This window comes from Ammospiza caudacuta, chromosome 5 (assembly GCF_027887145.1).
Source record: "Ammospiza caudacuta isolate bAmmCau1 chromosome 5, bAmmCau1.pri, whole genome shotgun sequence".
Lineage (NCBI taxonomy): Eukaryota > Metazoa > Chordata > Aves > Passeriformes > Passerellidae > Ammospiza > Ammospiza caudacuta.
In genome coordinates, this window is record NC_080597.1 from 44407430 (window position 1) to 44426290 (window position 18861).

Here is an 18861-nt window from a genome sequence, read left to right on the forward strand (position 1 = left end):
ATGGCTGTGCAAGAAAAACAATGATAGGAAGCACAAAAAAGAGGGAAGAGGCTGTCAGTGAGTAGCTTCAGGCTTTCTTGTTTTGTTTCATTTGGTGTTTTTTGTTGTTATTGTTCCAAATAAACCTCAGACCTCTTTTTCATTTAAGTGTGGAAATATTTGTTTAGACCCTGGTGTCAAAGCAAGCAAAAGCTTTAAACTTAAGAGTTTTGTAAAAAGGAAATAGGGGAAATAGGAAATTGATTTTACTGCCACAAATCATCTTCTGGCACCTTCACTTTTGCATTTTACCTGAAACCAAGGAGAGAATGATCTGAGGAATTAAGTCTTCTTGTCTGAAGACAGTGCAATCATGTTTCTTCTGCTTTGCCTCCCAAAGTCTTGGTCCCACATTCAGAGGGCTTTGGCTCAGGTCCTTCCCCAGTTGTAGATCCAATGAGCAGCACCAAGTATAGTGCTCAGTATGATGCTTATGGCCTTTCCTAGCAAGGTCACATCCTAGCAGAGAGCTGAGAGGTTCGTGGTATGTTGTTCTGTTGTCAAAGGTGAGCACTATTGATCAAGTTTCTAAATTTGTAGCCGGCTTGCACACTGATGCATGCCCCAGTTCTCTGGGTCTGTGTTCAGGCTTGCTTACTGGGAGGGTTATAGTGGACAAAATGATGGTAGATAGCCCACTTACAGATGTAATAATACAGATCTACAAATACAATCCTTATTAGAATCATACAGCCATTAAGACTGGAAAAGACTCTCAAAATTATTGAGTTTAGCCCTTAGCCCAGTACCATCTTTTTTACCACTAAACTATGTCCCCAAGTGCCACATCTGCACACCTTTTGGACATTTATTGTTCATACTTGAAAATAAAGTAGCCTTAGTTCTAGGCTAGATCAGTGTACAGATTTTTCAAAAGCATAAAGGACACTCTGCAGGACCAGAGGTGGCAATATCCTGTTGAACCTTACTTTCAGCAGTTACGAAAATTTGATTTTATGGCCTTGTTGGTCTAGAGTGAACAGTGGTCAGCATAGTTAGCTGGGGAACAGTGTTCAAAACTGAGAGAGCAGAGCAGTCTCCCTCCCTCCTTCATGCTCTCATTCCTAGGGAGAGATGGTAGTTAGACACCAAAGGTGCAGGCAGGCTAATGAGGAGCATATTTGAGCATACCAGGGGGAAGTCAGAGCTATAGTTATCCCTGGTAATATTAGCATGCCATGTTGTTCCTCCTTTAAGTATTTCAGCAGCAGAGATCATCTGCCTTCAGCTTGTCAGCTTGCTGCTGCAACCTTGAAAATATCTGCCAGTTTAGTGAATGTTTCAGATGGCTGTAATAGAAAGTGTGCCTGCAGCGGGTCTGGGAGTATGCTGTCCCCTGCTATGGTGGAAAAACAGTGCTGCTGGGGGCAGTTACAATTCTAGTCCCAGCAAGCATGAACCTGATCTCTTGCATGGGTTTATGTGGCTGCACACTTTGAAAAAACCCCATAGTCTCCATTTAGCATCAATGGGATGCTTAGCAGTCCAGATGAAACATGGGTCACTACGTGACTGTGCTTTGTTGTGCATGGGCTCAGTTCAAAACCTCTCTCCTGTTGGAAACTGTCTGGGAAGACACATGTAATTGCCTGCAGGATCATTTCTCCTTCTTGCTGGCTGCTTCCAGCAGCCGTGTGTGACAGCAGGGAAATGCTCCATGACAAGAGAGCCAGGCCAGTGCTGGCCATCAGGCCATGGTGCATTGAACCTAGATTAACAAAACGTTTTCTTGCAAGAGCTGGAAATGATCATAAAGTGCGCTTCATGAAGATCTCTCCTTAAGATTTAGTTTCTCCAGAATAGCTTTCTCTTGTAAGTTCTTGATAAACTCAAATTACTTGATAAATAGCAGATAATATCAAACGTAAATTATATTTTTGAGAAACAAATTTGTTTTCCTTGCACAATGTTCTTGAAGAAATAAGAGAATAATTGTGATTTCATAAAATTCTAGTGACAGGTCAGATGATACTTTATTTGGGGGGCATTTCTGACATCAAGTAAACTGAAGATATATTTTATCTAGCGTCTTTATTGCTTCATTTTTAAGTGTAGTGTCTCATGAATTGAATCAACTGTATAGTCCTTCTCTAAGGAAAAAATTTGGATTTTAAATGTGAGAATGGCTCTGTAGACTTGAATAATTTAAATTACTTGGCTTCATGCTTATTTGGCTTTTCAACTAGTATTGATACCACTATTTTCTGATTTTAGCCAGTTTGTATAGAATGTCTTGAAGGCAAATCTCAAAACCCACAAATCTTACTGTTCACTGAGGTTGACTGTTTTCTATTTATGTATGATCTCACTGAATTTATCTTGTAATGTTAAAGGTGATCTTTAGCAGAATCTGGTAGCAAGAACTTGGGAGAAGCAGCTGTTGTATTTAAAATTAGCACATAAAGTGTCATTAAAATAATGATAGAGGTTCACAGAGTTGCATTCTAAGGGCTAATCATCCTATCTTGTGGATGAGTTGACTGCTGTGCCTTACTCCATGGTGCTTCATGGGTTTGGATTATTGGCCTAAATTATTCCGTAAAAGGCTGATAAAAATAGGAGCACATATATGCATAATGTGTGACATCTGCCTAATTTCTGCCTGCTGAACCCATCAACTAAATTAACATTTTCTTCTCCATCCTTGATCTTTGCCAGTGTCACTGTTAGGTGTAAATTACTGTCCTCTCTGGGTTGTCATGAGGATTTTCAGTGTACTGGCTTGAATCGGCAGGGGAAGAAAAAAAATTGCGATGGACTGGCAATATTCTAAGTTGTATGGGAGCTAACAAATTACCAGGGCTGGAATTACATCAGCATGAAGAAACGATCATTCACAAAGATTGTCCAGGAGAGCTGTAATTATAATCATAATCCAGAGTGGCTTTTCTCTGTTCATTTAGGCAGATTTTCATAAGGGAACTGGGTCAGCCAAATCAGCATCCATACCTTTACAAATCCACACTACTCATTTGTCACTTACCTGCTCACATAAAAAATCATTGTTTCCGTTGTACAGTGGAAAAGACTAAAATTTGTGCTTGACTGGGGTTTAGTTGCAAATAATACATGAATGGTTGTGAAGTCTTTAATACTAATTAATGAATTGAAGCAAAATTAAGGTAATAAAGGTTGTTTTTTTTAAAATGGAAAGCCACTGTAGTGGTGGTGTTTGTAGATTAGTGTCTGTTTGCATGAATGGACTGCAGCCTTTTCTCTTTCAGCACTTGGATGCACTTTAATAACTTCTGTCTATTTTCAAGTGTGTATGATCACAAAAAAATCTATGAAGAAAGGGATGGTAGTCCACACATCTGGGAATTTCAGTATAGATTGTGTGTTTATAAAAAAATGCTGGACAATCTTATAGCCTTTTTATATCAAAGTGCTGTTGTTCTGAAATTGCTATTGTTTTGTATTGTAAATCACTGTGTTGGAAACATTTATTTTTATGAGCTTTATGAGAATAAATGTTACAATATTTTTTTAAAGAGACTACAATGATGAATGTGTGACTTCCAATATCCAGTTTTTTATTCTTACATAGAAGTTGTGTATCAGACTTGCAGAGAGCCATGCTCACTGCAGTTTGCCAGGGTATTCAGCAGGAAGCTGCTACAGTAGGGGCCTGGTTTTTTACAGCTGCAATTAAGAATGTGATACTAAGTGCCATATTTAAGAAATGCTTGTAGAAATGATGGTGTATGGATTTGTAATGGATTTTTGCTTACTTTTCCTTACATTATGAAGCATACAGTAACACCACACAGAAAAATGTATTATTGTGCATTTTATGTAAATGTACATGCCTTGACTTTCTCAATGCACTTAGAGAGCAAAAAAGCCATGCATGTGCCTGAATAGCTGCAAAACCAGATCAGGAGAGCATCCCAAATCCAAAACAGCATCCTGTGTTCAAAAAGCGGTCCGCTAACTTTAAAATCCCACTGCCTTTTCATTTGGCTTTAACAGGAGCAAATGACCCCTTAAACTGACATACTTTTTCAGAGCAGGGTCCTAAGGAAAATTTTTGCATTTACTATTGCTGTAGTAGCCAGTCTGACTAACCTGAAGATATCCTGGCAATATTCACGAATAAGTAATCCTTTTATGTTTAACTTTTTTGTTTTAACTTCTGATTTGATTTGAATAAGTCCATTAGAAAAGGATAATAGGAACATTTTATTCTTTATCATATGCTTTATTGAAAAGAACATCTTGAAATAACTTATATTACTTGTATGAAACATTACACATGTATGGATCTTGGCATGAACTTGGGGAATAGGCATTCTTTGATCTCTGTTATAATTTTATTCAACTTCTAATTAACTTTTTACATTCAAGTCTCAATAGACTTTCATACTGGAAGCAATGGGAGCAATTCTGAGGCTAACGCAGTCCCTTAAAAGATCATGCTAGAGAAAAAAATGTGTACAACAGTGGTGGTTAAATAAATAATTTCTCTGCCAAGACCCTATGTTCTGTTCACTTTGTTTTGTCTTTGTCATTGACAGACACTTCTGTATTTTTATTTCATCCATATAATGACAGGAGTAGCACTGTCATTGTTATGTGTGCTTCTCTGCTAAGCAGAATATTAAAGAAATTATCTGAACCAAAAATTCTGCATGCTTGCAGAAGTATTAAGGGCTTTGTTTCCTGAACTTCATAGCTTGTTTTCAGTTCCCACACAGGCTCCTTGTGCTGGTGATGGTGACAGAACATAAATACAGCTCTCACTATCTCCCTTGTTCCTTTGTGTCTCACAGAGAGAAACATCAGCCTAGAGCAGAGGAGACACTTTGGGAGGGGAAGCAGCACAGTATTTGTTCCTGCTGTGATACTGGTGTCTCAGGTGTTTCTTGCCAAATCAGCTTGTCCAGTGGATTCTCCATTGGCCTTTTGCTATTAGGAGTAGGAACTCAAAGTCAAGGACTTTTAACGTCTGTGTGATTTCAAACCAGGCTGCTTCGCTTGTACTGTGTAGTTAGCAAAGGAAATACAACTTGTTAGAGGAGTTTGGGAGGCAGTCAAGAAGGAACTGAGGTGTGGGATTAGTCTCCAGCCATTCATCCTCTCCCATACTGTTACTTCCTTTCCTTTTCCTCGGCAATCCAGCATAGTTTCGTTTTGCTCTTCTCTCCCACTTCCTTACTTGACACACAGCATCCTATGCATTGCATATATTTACTTTCTGTTTGTTTTCTGTCAGACCTCATCTCAGTTTTGATTCTTTCTATTCTGTATACACTGTTAAAATGTATTGACCCTTCAAAGGGAAGAAGGGACTCAAAGAAGCAGGCAGAAGAAATGCTGCTGTGGAACATGCAAAAATACAGCTTTGTTCAGCATCCCTTGCCTTTGGTATGACCTTACATGGAAATAGGAAGCATGGGAGCTCCTTTCACAGAGCTGTTTGGTGGAAGTGTCTTTTGACAGAGAGAAAACAACATTTTTATTATAAACTCTGGGACACAATGGGTTCAGAAAAGCCTAGGGTAAATTCTACCAGCTCAGCTGCCCTACAACTCCCTCAAGGACAAGTCTGCTTGGGTTTGTACTTTACATGGAAATGGCAGGTGACTGGCAGCTTTGAACACCCATAAACCTCATAGACAATGACTTTATTATTATTTATTCTCTTAAGGCAAGAAGACAGGAATAGAAATGGAATTTTTTGGAGTATGAGACAAGGGGAAAGTGTTAGCAAGATGTTTTATAAGCCTCAAAATGAATAATTTGACTCCTGGATTATGCATAGTGAATGGCAGGGTTTTGCTGGTAGACCACTTCAGGTGGGTTTTAATGTGTTTGTTTTTCAGAGTGATTGATGGGAACCCAGGTTATTTTTAAAGTACATCCTCCTAGACATTCAACTTAGAGCAAGCAATCTTCCCCTCCTCCTCCCAACCCCACCCTTCTTCCCGTCCCCAAGAATTTTGGACAAAACAGGTTCTATTTATTTGTTTATCGCAAACTCTCAGCGTGGCTTCTCCTCCTTCTATTTGATGCTCATACAGCTTGTTCACCACTGATTCTTGTTGCCAGCCTGTACTTTCTGTACTCTGCCATCCTCTACAGCCTGCCCTGCTGATGCTCCCACCCCCTTACGTACTCATGCACTCCTGTCCGACAGAAGTCTCCTCCATGGCTCTGCCTCTCTTCCCCATGCTTTCCTGTCAAGGAATGTACCAGAGAAGCTGAAAACACATTGAGCTGGCACTGTCCATCAGAGGAGTTAGCAGTACTTGTTCCACAGTCCTAACTCCTGTTTGGAAATGTTTTCAGAAGTATTTACTTTTCTAGCCAGCTAAAACCAATGCAAATCTTCGAGCTGTAAAAGCTGCTAGTCAGAATGTGGCTATGGAGGGCAGAAACTTGTTTTGTTCAGGCTCTCAGGGTAGATGATGGTGCTTGTTGTCTTTAAGGCTTTATTTGTCTTTGTTTAGATACTTAGTCGTGTTGTGCACCTTAAGAACTAGATTGCAGTAGACTAAAGAAATAATTTCTTCTTAAGGGCTTTCAAGAGATATATCACAGTAGAGTGTGATCTTTTAGGGCTTGACAGATAAAGGTTAAAAGCCACTGCCTTAATCAACAATTCTTTAGAGTCTCAGTGGCTTGCTTTTGCTGTTCTCACAGTCTAAATGAGTGTGTTCAACTCACCTCTTTGCAGCAAACCACTTGCTTTGTGCAATATGGAAATCATAGCTTGAATTAGTTGCATTTTTTTAAAATACCAGTTATTTCTTGAAATACCTGAAAGATCAAACTTGTGCTATCATCTGTAAGACATTGTGCCCTGGTTATTGGTACAGATACTGTCCTTTGTGTTTCCTTGTTGATTTGGTCAGTAAAATTCCAGCTGTGCCTGTGGTTGTATACCCGGCTTGATAGGGGTGGTGCTGCTCATTGCATGTCTGCTTCTGGGCGTGGTTAATAAGATATTGTTGTTGCCTGGATTGTTAAGCTGCAGCAAGTAATGGAAAGCTTTTTCCTCCTTGCATGCATAGGAATGTTTCTCCCTTCCTTCTCAAAGGCAGTTTACATTAATATGTAATGTATTCTGCACCAGGCTCTCCTTTTAGAGATTTCAGATCATGAAGGAAATAGGAAATAGTGTCCCTGTGAAATAATGATGTGGCCTATTTTTCTTAGCTTTCTTTTTTTCATATGTTTAGTACAGATGTATTCCACAGCCTGAACAGTGTGCAGATGTTAATATATTTAGCACTTCATTGGGTCTGAAGTCTTACACACCATGTCTTATTAAGAGTTATATTCTACTCTGGCTCCTAAAATCAGCTTGGTCTCCCTCAGTCTTTCATTATAAAAACCTGGACAAGGCACAGGCTAGCCATGATAGAGTGATCTGGACTCTGGCATTCATCATGTTGTTGGTCTGCCAAAACAAGGGCTTATTTGACCTTCATTATACGGCCAGTCTGGAAGGTCTCAGCTTTTGCCTTAAACGTCATGCAGAATGAGTCCTTTAGCAGCATCAGGTTGATTTAACTTATTTTTAATATGTGATATTTCTTGTTATTTGCGGTTGCTTTCTGTTGTCTATTTTGAAATTATTTTGTGAATTTAGTAAATGCATTGTTAAAAATAAATGTGCGCACACATATACACATATCATGATGGATCTGAAATTACTGGCCATGTGCTGGTAATACACAAAAAGATGCAATAATTGCATCACCATTACTGCAGTGTTGGGAGAAAAAAGTTTAAATAGAATTTTCACAGTATGAAAAAACTAAATCCATATTTAGTCTTCCTGCAGTTGTGGCCAGCGATAAGTTAATGCTGTTGTTGTTTCTAGGAGATTCAGAGCCAAAGGCTTTATGAAGGTATAGCTGTGAATTCCTGAAAGAGAAGGGATCCTACTTAAAAGGCTTGGGATATTTGTGCATAGAAAGATTAAAAATTATTTGTCTGTATTCTTGAAGGTTATGGGAGTATAATTTTTCATGTATGCCATATATTCATTTTTATCTATTTCTTTATTGCTGTATTTTCCACAGGATTGCAAAAAGCTGATCCACACATGGACTAAATTGCATGCAGGCAAAGATATGGGCAAGCAGATATAATAATTACCATTTTACAGAATTTGAGGAATACTGCAGACAGTGAACTGCTTGCCCTAAATAAGCTTTGAGATTAAATAGAACCCAGGAGACACTGGCAAATAAAGATTGTTTGACAGGTTAAAAGCCTTGCTGTAAGAACTACATGCATGGATAGATGCTGTCTGGAGCACAGAAGGTGGCCTAGGCTCTATGTGAGCTTTAAGTAAGACAAATATGTATATATTGTTTTGTCAACTTGACATCTCTTTTGTTGCTACACTTTGTTCTCACTTCTAAAAGCACATGGCACTTTATTTAGAAGGAATCTTACTCTGCACTGTGTTCAAACCTGTCACATCTTCAAAAACAATGAAGTTTTGCTGACAAGTGAAGTTAGTCTAAATTATTGCAGAGTCTCTGTGGATATATTGAGTAAAGTCTTCCAGGGTAGGGACTGAAAGTAGGACAGTATTTCACAAGGCCATGAGGAAGGTGTCAGGTTTATGGCCTGACTCTTAAAAGAAGCGCAGTCTGAAAGATCTGGTTTTCACTTAGCCTGAGCTGTGCCAATTTGGACTAAAGTGCATCATTTGGACTACAAATAAGAGGGACAATCCCACTGGCATGCCAGTATAAATATACTGGTATAGTGTTTATGCAGCTCCTAGTGGCAGGTTAGAATTATTCTGTGAGTCAAATAAAGCTTGTTAGTGGGATTTAAAAAATAACTATAATGCTGCAGATGTATACATTACAAAGATGGAAAAGTATGCTTTACTCTGAACATTGTCCACACTAGAGTTAAACTTGTGTAAATTCTTGCTTTAAAATGAAATGGGGTACTCCACCAAATGAATATCCTAGTCAGCACTCTGGTGACAAGATCAGGCAGTGTTTGTTCTAGGTCATACCCAGGAAAAAGAGCTGGTAGGATCTGAGCCTAAAGCAGTAGGCTCAGTAATCTGTGTGGCTTCTGGAATGAACAGAATACATGAGAGATAGTCCTAATAAGATCTTCTGAAGAGTGGAAGAATGTTATTAGGAATAATAGAATGACAGTTAAAGGAAGTAAAGAAAATTGCAGACTGATGGAGGGAACTATTTTCCAGCTGTGAGATCTGATGCATCCTGTGGAGCAGCTTCCAGAGGAAGGTGATGAAGATGTCATCACCAGAGAGACTTACAGACACAAAAAGGCTGAAACACATATTATATAATTTACTGCAAATTGCATTAGTGCAGCAGCAGAATTGAGATGAAATAACTAAACTCAAGAAAAAATTACCATTTCTGACTTCTTTTCTTTGAAGATAGTGTTGTGACTTTACTTATTCCGAAGCAAACTAAACACCTGTTTTTCTAAGCAGTTTAACATGTTTCACGTATTTTTCTGCAACTTGAATTAGTCTCACTGACTCAGCTATTAACCTGTATCACTGGCTTCCCCCTGCACACATGAAGCTAGCTTCTGCTTTTCCTGTAATGCAGTGGAGAAGTTCCTAGCTGACATCCTCTCTTCCCCCAGTCCCTACCAGCTGTAATGTCAGCAACCTGGGCACATGGTCCTGATCTGCTTTGTGTTGTGCTCTGCACTCACAGAAGATGGTATGTCTCTTCCTCTCTTCTACTTCCTAACTTTCAAGCAGTCAGACTGTAGGGAAAACCTAAGACTGGGCTGAAAGAGCACAGGCACAGCTGATGCACAAAGCCATGGCTGTAGAGGTGCAGAACTCAGATGAACAGTATATATTTCTGCTGTTGCATTTTAACCACAAATGTAACAACAGACCATAGCACACATTGTGGTACAGTGTAGTACATTCCTTACGGTGGAATGCTGTTGGCCAGGAAGCAATTGCCTTTTGTCCAAAGGAGGCACAGTGGTGGGCAGCCACAGCAGTCAGTGGCGTGGTGGTGTAGCTTCAGGCATGGTCCAGGAACCACGGGATGTGGCTTGGCCCCTTTTCTCCCTATCAGCTACCACTGTCTCCCCAGCCTATCTGGGAATGGGTAGCTGAACCCAGGGCAGAGAATTCAAGATAATGCTAAGTTAATTGATGCATTTTTAAAGTTAATAGCTATTCATAAAAGTGTTTTTCCATGAAGTGTGGAATTTATACTCAAATATTCTTGAGGGATGCTGATTTAGCATTTACCAGTGTTAAAGGTATTGAACTTAGTAATTTTTAGAACTTTGTAAAGAAAACAGTTTTCAATACATTTTTCCCCCAAAAGCTAATGAATGGCACTTTCATACAATGCCAGCATGCAGCAGTACATCAGAGCTACACAGGTGCAAGAAGGACAACAAAAACTTCCTATGGACCAGGGTGTTCAGAATAAAATTGAAGCATGAATATCTGGAAATGCTTCTTGTCAGTGATATCTGTGTCACTTAGGAATTTCCTTTTACATGGAGAGGTTTATAGCCCCATTCTCTAGGATAAGGTTTTCTGCAGAAGTACAGAAAAATCACAAGACTGTTGCAGAAAGGAAAATAGTTTACATCCCCAGTTCCTTCAAGCTTTTTCATGCACCAGCCTCTTCAATTTCTAGCTGTTCTGGGTAATCCTCACAGATATCACTTATGTGATGCCTGTATTATTTCCATAAACAATAAACAGCAGCTCAAGACAATAAAGTGAAACTCAAGTTGAATTTTCAAATTATGTAACAATTCAGTGATGATTCTGGTTTATGGCATTTGTGCTTAATGCTTGATGCTGTATAAACAAAAAGACATATTTATCAGATTCGAAGTAGTTTGTGGTTGGAGTATGATTTAAATAGGATTACTTCTTTATTAGATAATCCACTGAAGTGAATTTCACCATATGCTAATATCTCTCGAGACACATTTTTGAGCTTTCTGCAGATCCTGCATGTTTTAAATGGTCTTGGAAAGTTCTGAATTTTCATGAGCAAAATAGCTTTGAGAGGAGATCAGCATACTTATTCATTTAGAAAACCAAGCATTTCAATTCAGGTGCCTAAGCGCAGGCATAGGAAATTAACTTTGCACAAGCAAACTTGGAGGATATTCAGATCATTTTTCAAACAGTCAAGCTTGCTGAGGTATTGTAAGTATCAATATGAAATGGATTCACAGTTATGCATAATTACAGTACTCTACTTCTCTTGCTTCTAGATTAAAACTGAGCTGCTACTGTAATAAGTAACCATATAATTCAGAAAAAAAGAGAATTAAATTTACATAAAGTATAATAAAATTGAATAAATTTTCACTTTAGAGAGACAACACAGTTATTCATTGGTAGTATAACTGTTAAAATTAAGTTTCTGAGAAAACCAGAGACATGTCTGCTAAATGTGGAAAAGAAAATTACCAGAGGAGCTATTCTAACTCTTTCTTCTCATAATTTTTTCATGTCACACACACCAACAAATGTTACTTATGGAAGCATTTGAAACCCTATGTTTTCTTAACAAAGACTGCTCTCGAGAGCACTGAGCACACAATTTGATAAGAAGAGATGAAGAATAAATACATCCATATTTGTCCTACTTGGAGCCTAGGCCATTAATGGCTACTTTACATGCAATGCTTAAAAAATTTTAGATATATCTGAGCGCTACTTTGAAGAGCAGCATTGCCATTTCAAAAAATCAATTCTCATAGGAAGTGACTGAAGCCACAGCTCTAAAATGAACTTGAAAAATTATTATTCCTCTATGCCAGTAGGAGAAATTAATGCTTTATTTCATGGTTGGAGCTCCCATAACACATCTGAAAGGGTTAGCATATGAGAAAAGCAAATTGTTGATATTCTGTTGTTTCCTGAATCATATACATTCAAAATCTGTACATTCTACATCTGGTGAAAAAGACTAAGATAATTTTATCTTTTTTTCAACAATTTATAGTCCCCTATGCTCTGACACAGCTGTAGTGACATTGTAGTAACCATGAATGTTCCAGGATGTTAGTTTTGCTGTAGACTTCTGCATAATTTAAAAGGAAATCTTACAAAAACATGCTACTTTCCAGGAAAAATACATTCTCTGAGATATCTTCTATTTACTTTTGTCAGAGTGAGGTAGCAAGACAAAATGATTATCTAGCTGGGAGTTTGGGTACTCTCTGCGAATGTGAGACTGGGCTTCAAGTCCCTGCTCCAAACAGCATTTCAGCTTTCTCACAGGAGAGATCTTTAACAGAAAGGTCTGAGTTTAGAAGAGAGTCAGTTGCTGCAGGAATGATCCTAAAAGTTTTTCATAACTCTTTCTAAGTCTTCCACAACTTCAGAGATTCTATAAACCACAGGCATCAATGGATACAAGTTTATTTTTATCTGTAAAAGCTTCTAGCTGCAAGCATTGAAGATAATGAAGAATGCTGTAGCTCAGAATTTGCTGTCACTGGTATGATGTTGTGCAAAGAAAATATGCTTTTAGATAATGTTTATGCCATTTAAAGATAAAATTCAAGGGAAGTTTCAGATATAGGAGGTATGAGAACCTACTTTGTGCTGTACTGACAGGATTCATAAAAATTCATTGTTTTTAGTGAAAAAGTACTCTTCATTATAAAATTAAGGAGCAATGAATTTCAGTGAATGGAATATTGCAGATCTAGGAATGTGTGAAGTAACAACTGGGGCTCTGGTGCTTTCAATTTTTGAAGAACTAATCTTGGGGATGTTCTCTCAGTTGCAGCCGATCCTGTTGAGTTTGTGGTGTTGCCAGTCTCTGTACAGATATGAGATTCTCTGCTTGTCTGAGGTGCATGCTGTCCCAGGCAGTGCTAACAGCAACACACAAAGTTGATCTTACTCCTGTAGTGAGACAGCTGGAGCCAGCTGAAAATGTAATGTGCTTCTTTGAGGAGTCTTGGGACTCTGTTGAAGATTCTTCACAGTGGGGAACATTTGAGAACACATCAGATTTCACTTGTTTGGGTTGTGAAATCTACTTGGGACCTAGATGGTTAAGCTCTAAAATAATTTAAATTCAGTTTTTCCTTGCCCAAATAATGGCTTGTTCTGTGGTGAGACATAAGTAAAGCCATCAAAGAATAGAAAATGAAGAACTGAAAGATGGAAACTCTGTTTTCCCTCATAATGTTTTCGCATCTACTGTTGGAAAAATTTAGTACAGCTTTCAAGCTCCTAAATATTAGAAAATTCCCGTGTTTGAAATTTCATGTACAAATTTGATGCCACATTATTCCCCTGCTCCCTCTAATGCAGGTTTTGCAGTAGAAAAGCAGGTACAAATGGTGACATAGAGCTGAGAACAAGTGAAGCATCTTCACCTTTCCTCTCCATGTAGGAGGGGCAAAGTGACAGTCACAGAGTTGTTCAGGAGCTGTTCCCAGTGGGGTGGGAAGAAGCTTCCCCTTTGTATGAAACATGATGTAGCTGTGCTTAGTCACTTTCTGGGCCACCTGGTGCTGCCCAGGATTTGGACACATTTACTGTTTTCAGCAGTTATCACAGGGACGTGTGTGGCAGCAGTGAAGGAAATGTCCTCTAACCACTTCTGAAGACTGGAAGGAGAGACTGCCCTTAGCCTTTACCACATGTGTAAACAACATCTTGTGTCAATAGCTTCCACAGCCCCCAGGAGAGACATGAGAATGCTTCAGTGGCCATAAACTGCCTGAAACGTTGAATGTCTAGACTTGGCTGTTGAGGAAGTGTCTTTAGGCCTTCCTTTTATTCCCTCTTATGTGCCCCCAGTTGGTATCCTTCAAAGGATATTAAACTAAATACAGCAAATATCTAATGATTTCATATGGTCATTTTGCTGACACCATCCTAGGCACTTCAAATATGTATCTGTACACATTGCCTCATGTGTAATCCTTCTGGAGTTACATTACTGTTCTTTCTTACTGTCTTTAGAGACATTAAACTTGGACAGATGCCCCACACCTGTATATTAAAAGCAATGCAGAATGATATAAATGGGTCACAGCATGGTCCCTAACTCAAAGAATGAATCATTCTGTTACAGGATAGAGATGCCATCAGGTTAAAAATAGGAAGGAAAGTGCAAAAAAAGCTGTTTGTTTACCACACAAGCAAAAGGCAATAAACCGATAGTAATAGCTGTAAACAGCAGGAGTACTTGCCTGTCCACTTGATTATTAGCTTTGTAGTCTTTAATGGTATACAGGGCTTTGGAAGGATGATGTGTAAGCTCCTGTTACTGGTGTTCAGGACTGTTTCATGAGGACAAGCAAAAGGAGAAGACATAAATGTAGTTTTGCTTTGCTGGTTAAGAATCCAAATAATCTGCAAGGTGTCACCTCTGAGATTATCATTTGTGTTCTGCCAAGAAGGAGTGAGTTATCACAGTGTACATTTTCACTATTGTACATTTACAACTGTAAGAAACATGCAAAGTGTGAATTTGGTGGAAATGACTCCTGCCTCTTAACAGTGTAAGAGGGTTGGTTTCCAGTAGTCACTGAGTGAAGAGATCAGCTGGCACAGCGACCCCTTTGTATGACCTACTGACTAGCTGAAATTGTTTACTCTGATTTTTTAGCCAGAGGGAATTATGAGAAGAAAAAAAGCCAGTGGTGTATAAAAGCATCTGCACAAGTGGATGGGTGTAGCTAAGCTGGTAGGGAATGTGGCCACCTGTGGAGCATTCCTTCAGAAGCAGATAAGAATCTGTGCTGAGTGGCAGGGTTTGCAGCTGTGTGTCCAGGTGAAGGCATTTCTGTGCTTTGGGGCAGTGCACTTTGGCCTGTGATTCCTTATGGTCTGCTGATGATATGCTACTCTTAGGGGTGTAAACAGGTGAGATTTATCTTTCTGAATCTAGCCTGTTTCTCCCTCTACTTTGTATGTGTGGCATCTTAAAATATATCACAGCTGTTCCTAATACTGAATTAACTCCTGTCTGGGGGGGAAAAGCTTCATATCCTTTTGCTCCTTTGCTTTTTCTGTGTGTTGGCTTGCTGAATTGATTTTGATCTCCAAGTCTATCATTGCTGGTAATACAAAACTCTCTGACAAATCCCCCTAGGCAGTGCTGTCATTAGACATTTTTGCATTTTTAAGACCCTCCCTGCCAACTACAGAGTGGATGAATGTATCCAGAAATTTTAATTTGATGATAAATTCTTGTGGCTGCTCATGCAACTTTGTTAGTACGTATAAACAGATTTTTTCATTTGGGGCACCATGAATGGTGTGTGACATTTCAGGGCTCTCAGGACTTCCTTGTCTTTCTAGCTTCTTTAGGGTGATCTTTATCACACTAAAGAAGCATTTGTCTGATCTTTATTTTGCTTTCCTGTCTCAGTTAAGTATCTCAGAAAGACTCAATAGGAACTCTTTGTACAGTTGGTTGTGTTTGTTGTCCTTGGTTTCATGGAGTCCTTTGTACCTATTTCTAGTTATGTTTCAGTCTGATTTTACTGTTAAAAGGGCATTGGAAGAAGATTCTTTCAAGTTCTGAGAACAGCTTGCGTTCCACAATGGCTCTCTGTTCTTTCCCAGTAATAATAGGGTATATTTTGCATTTATGGGGTTTCAGAAGTTTGTGAAGAAACTTTTTGATCCCTTTGTTTTGCTACAAGAATCTTTGAGCTGATTAAGAAATGTAATGCAATTTCATGCCTGCAGTACCCACCCCATACAAGCTTTCAGTTATAATAGGCTTAAATTAAAATACTATCTTACCTGTGCAGTCTTAGTTACTTTCACATCTGCCAGTTATTATGTAGAAAACATTTTTGCTCAGGCTCCCTGGTAAGTATTTGAATGTGCAGTCCCCTCCCCTCGTTGGTGTTGGTAACCAGAAAGATTTGCAGACTTGTCCTGAGTTCTGAACTCAGAATAACCACAACTACTCATAGTCCAGTGCAATATTGGGAAAATCTTCCAGCATGAGAGTTGACATTTGCTCCATGACAAAGATTCCGTGGAAAAAGTCTAGTTGTGAAAATTCTTCTTTCCTTTTTTCCTCTCCCTTGATCTGATGACAATAATTTGCATGTAAGAAGTCTGACTTGGAGAGGACTGTTTTGTTCTGTAAATGGATAGGTTTTTCCTAGGAAGAGCATACGGTCAAATAGAGCCCAGAAGTCATCACTATCCATCAGTTATGGAGAAATTGTATTATGTTTTCTGCCCACTTTTTAATAGAAAAATGTATATGCCTCACACTATCTGCTGTCATGTTCAGCAAGTGCAACTAAGTAGTAATGGATGGGACATCTAAGCCACATGTTCAGTTTCTTTGTCTTCTGCCTTGAGTTCAAGCTCAGTGGTGCTTCTTCTGTGAAAGAAAAAAAGATAAATGCTGCTTCTTTCAGAAGCTTTGGTTCAGTCATACTGTATTTTTTTTCCTTTAATGAGGGGGTGTGTGTTCTACATATGCAATAATATTCGCTTATCAACTTACCTCAAATGGAAGGATAAGGCTTTACATATCTTTTTCTTAAATTATGTACCTAGATCCATGTTATTATTTTTTCCATGCTTCTCTATTTCCTGTAGTTGGCAGCTTTATTTTCTTGGTGTTTGTACTAGCATGTAACATAATCAAGCCTGTTAGTCTTCCACTTGTAACATTGTAGTCCTAAAACAATTGCAGTTCATTTTACTGTAGAAAACACAATTATATTGGCTGTTGTGCTGTTTTACCAATACATGTTCTTCACTAGTTGCTGTATTTTCATCAAGGTTCATGGCTATAAATAATTATTTTGCTTTTCTCTTTTTTTTCCCTTTTTTACTAATTCAAGTTTTTTGTTGTTGTAACTGCCTAACAGTAGCAGACTTCATTACAGAAGTTCTGGTTCTAAAGGATAACCAGCTCTTTCAGTCACTTCTTTGAGACCTGATTTTAAATTAAATTATGCTGACCAAACCCTTATCTCACTGGTATAAAAATGGACTGCTGTCTTTGATGCAAGTTTCCAAAGCAGTTTGAGACCTCGCCAGATGTAAAGAGTGCAATCAGCAAAGAAGGATTATACTGTCAAGAGTGTCAGCTGAAAAGATGGTTCTCCAGAAAAAGTTTATATGGTTCTGTTTGATCTGAGGATGCTATAACAGATAGTGTAGTCTTTGATTCCTCTACTCATTGATCGGTATTTAAGCATGTATTCATGCACATGCTATAAATGCATCAGTCATTTGCAATCTGAGGCAAAATATGCAAACAGAAAGATTTGTGACGCTTCAAAGTCTTTGAGCACTCAATTATGGGAGGGCAAGGCAGAAGCCTTATTTCTTCTGAGTCCTTTCTTTTGATTGAAATGATAAAATGCATATACTGTTTCTTCTTTTATTCATATTTCTTTCCTGCACATATAGCTTGTCCTTTTCAAAGCTACAATATAGTTGATTTTTTTTCCTTACCATCATTCTTCTCTTAAGAGGGATGCAGAAGTGACTCACTTTCTGCCTAATGCTGTCTCTAATTGGTGACTCATCTGCTCATCCCACCATTAGTGGTCTTTGATGCACTGAAGTTGATCAGTACATGTTCCACATAGCTTCCTATTTAGACACAGACAGGTACAGGGCTGTTCTTGAGGCACAAATGTGCCTGGCCTGTTTGGCAACAGCTTTCTGATGTTTTCTCCAATCATTTGTTACAAAGGAAAAGGAATCACCCACTGACAGATCCTAAAGGAAAAGGAGTGCATCTTCCCAGCCAGAATATTCAAAAGCTCCTAGAAGCCTTTTACTCCTGAACAGGGACAGTGCCTCTGTCATTCAAGTCTTTGACACACGAAGTTTCTAAACATGAGAAAAGGGCAATTTCTATCAGTATGTTAAACCTGAAAAAGCTTTTGTATATCAGGCCTGTCATCAATGTGTTACCTCCAATCTGAATTTTAGCGCATCCTTTTCAGCTCTCCTATTCAGAGCCTTTGTCACCAAGGCTAAACATGACATTGAGCATTGAATCAGCATTTAGAAATACCCATCCTCATCTGGCTCACAGCATCTCTTCTGATCTGCTCTGCTAGTTCATACAGTACCTGGATAAAAAAATGTTGGTTTTAACATTATATTTAACAGTAACTGGAGGTGTTGCTTGTTTCTGTTTAGATGAGAGTCCTTACACAAAATCTGCAAACCAGGCAAAGGCACCTGATGGAGCACTGTCTGTGAGGAGACAGAGTATTCCAGGTAAGATTTGCTTCGCTTTTTGTAACACCTAACTTGGTTTTGATCAGCAAGGTAACACTAATCAAAATTCAGCTAGTTATAAAAGGCAAATGTATTGCAGTTGCTATTGAGCAACTTTAAAAGGCAAGAGAGCTGTAAGAAGTTTCTAGTTAGGTTGCCTCAAGCTTTTGCTGTGAAGAACATCCCTGTATCTCTGTCTTTCACAGCAGATTTGAGACACTGAGCACAACCACCTTTTCATCAGAGGCTCATATATTTTCAGGCCCTCTGAAATCTGTTCTTTCCTATCTGGTTTCAATAATAGAGGGAGATGGGCTCATATTTTCCACTACTCATCAGCCAGGCTCAGAAGTCTAACAGAGAAATGCTCTGCCAGAGTTCTTGTCTTCATGTGATTTTCTGCCATGTGCAGAATCACTTGTCCATCCTTGTCTTTTGTGTCATTGCATCACACAAAGCTGGACCATTAGATCAATGGTTAGTTAAAATAAGTGATCTTTCAACCTGTGTCTCTTCTAATTCCTTCAGATAAGTCTGATGTACGTCCAAGTTTGACATACATATTATGCAGCAATCTAAAGGGATTTTCACCTCAAGTAATATTTTAGAGACCT

At 38.7% G+C, this 18861-nt stretch overlaps 1 protein-coding gene across 5 annotated transcripts in view; it reads left to right on the forward strand.

The window, feature by feature from the left end:
• Positions 1-18861, forward strand: part of GRIP1 (glutamate receptor interacting protein 1) — a 211918-nt gene that overhangs the window by 92573 nt on the left and 100484 nt on the right. For all 5 annotated transcript variants that reach the window (XM_058804736.1, XM_058804740.1, XM_058804741.1 and 2 more), the window contains exon 2: positions 18167-18247. In XM_058804736.1, coding sequence (XP_058660719.1) covers positions 18167-18247 — 81 coding nt within the window. The remainder of the gene's footprint in view (positions 1-18166; positions 18248-18861) is intronic.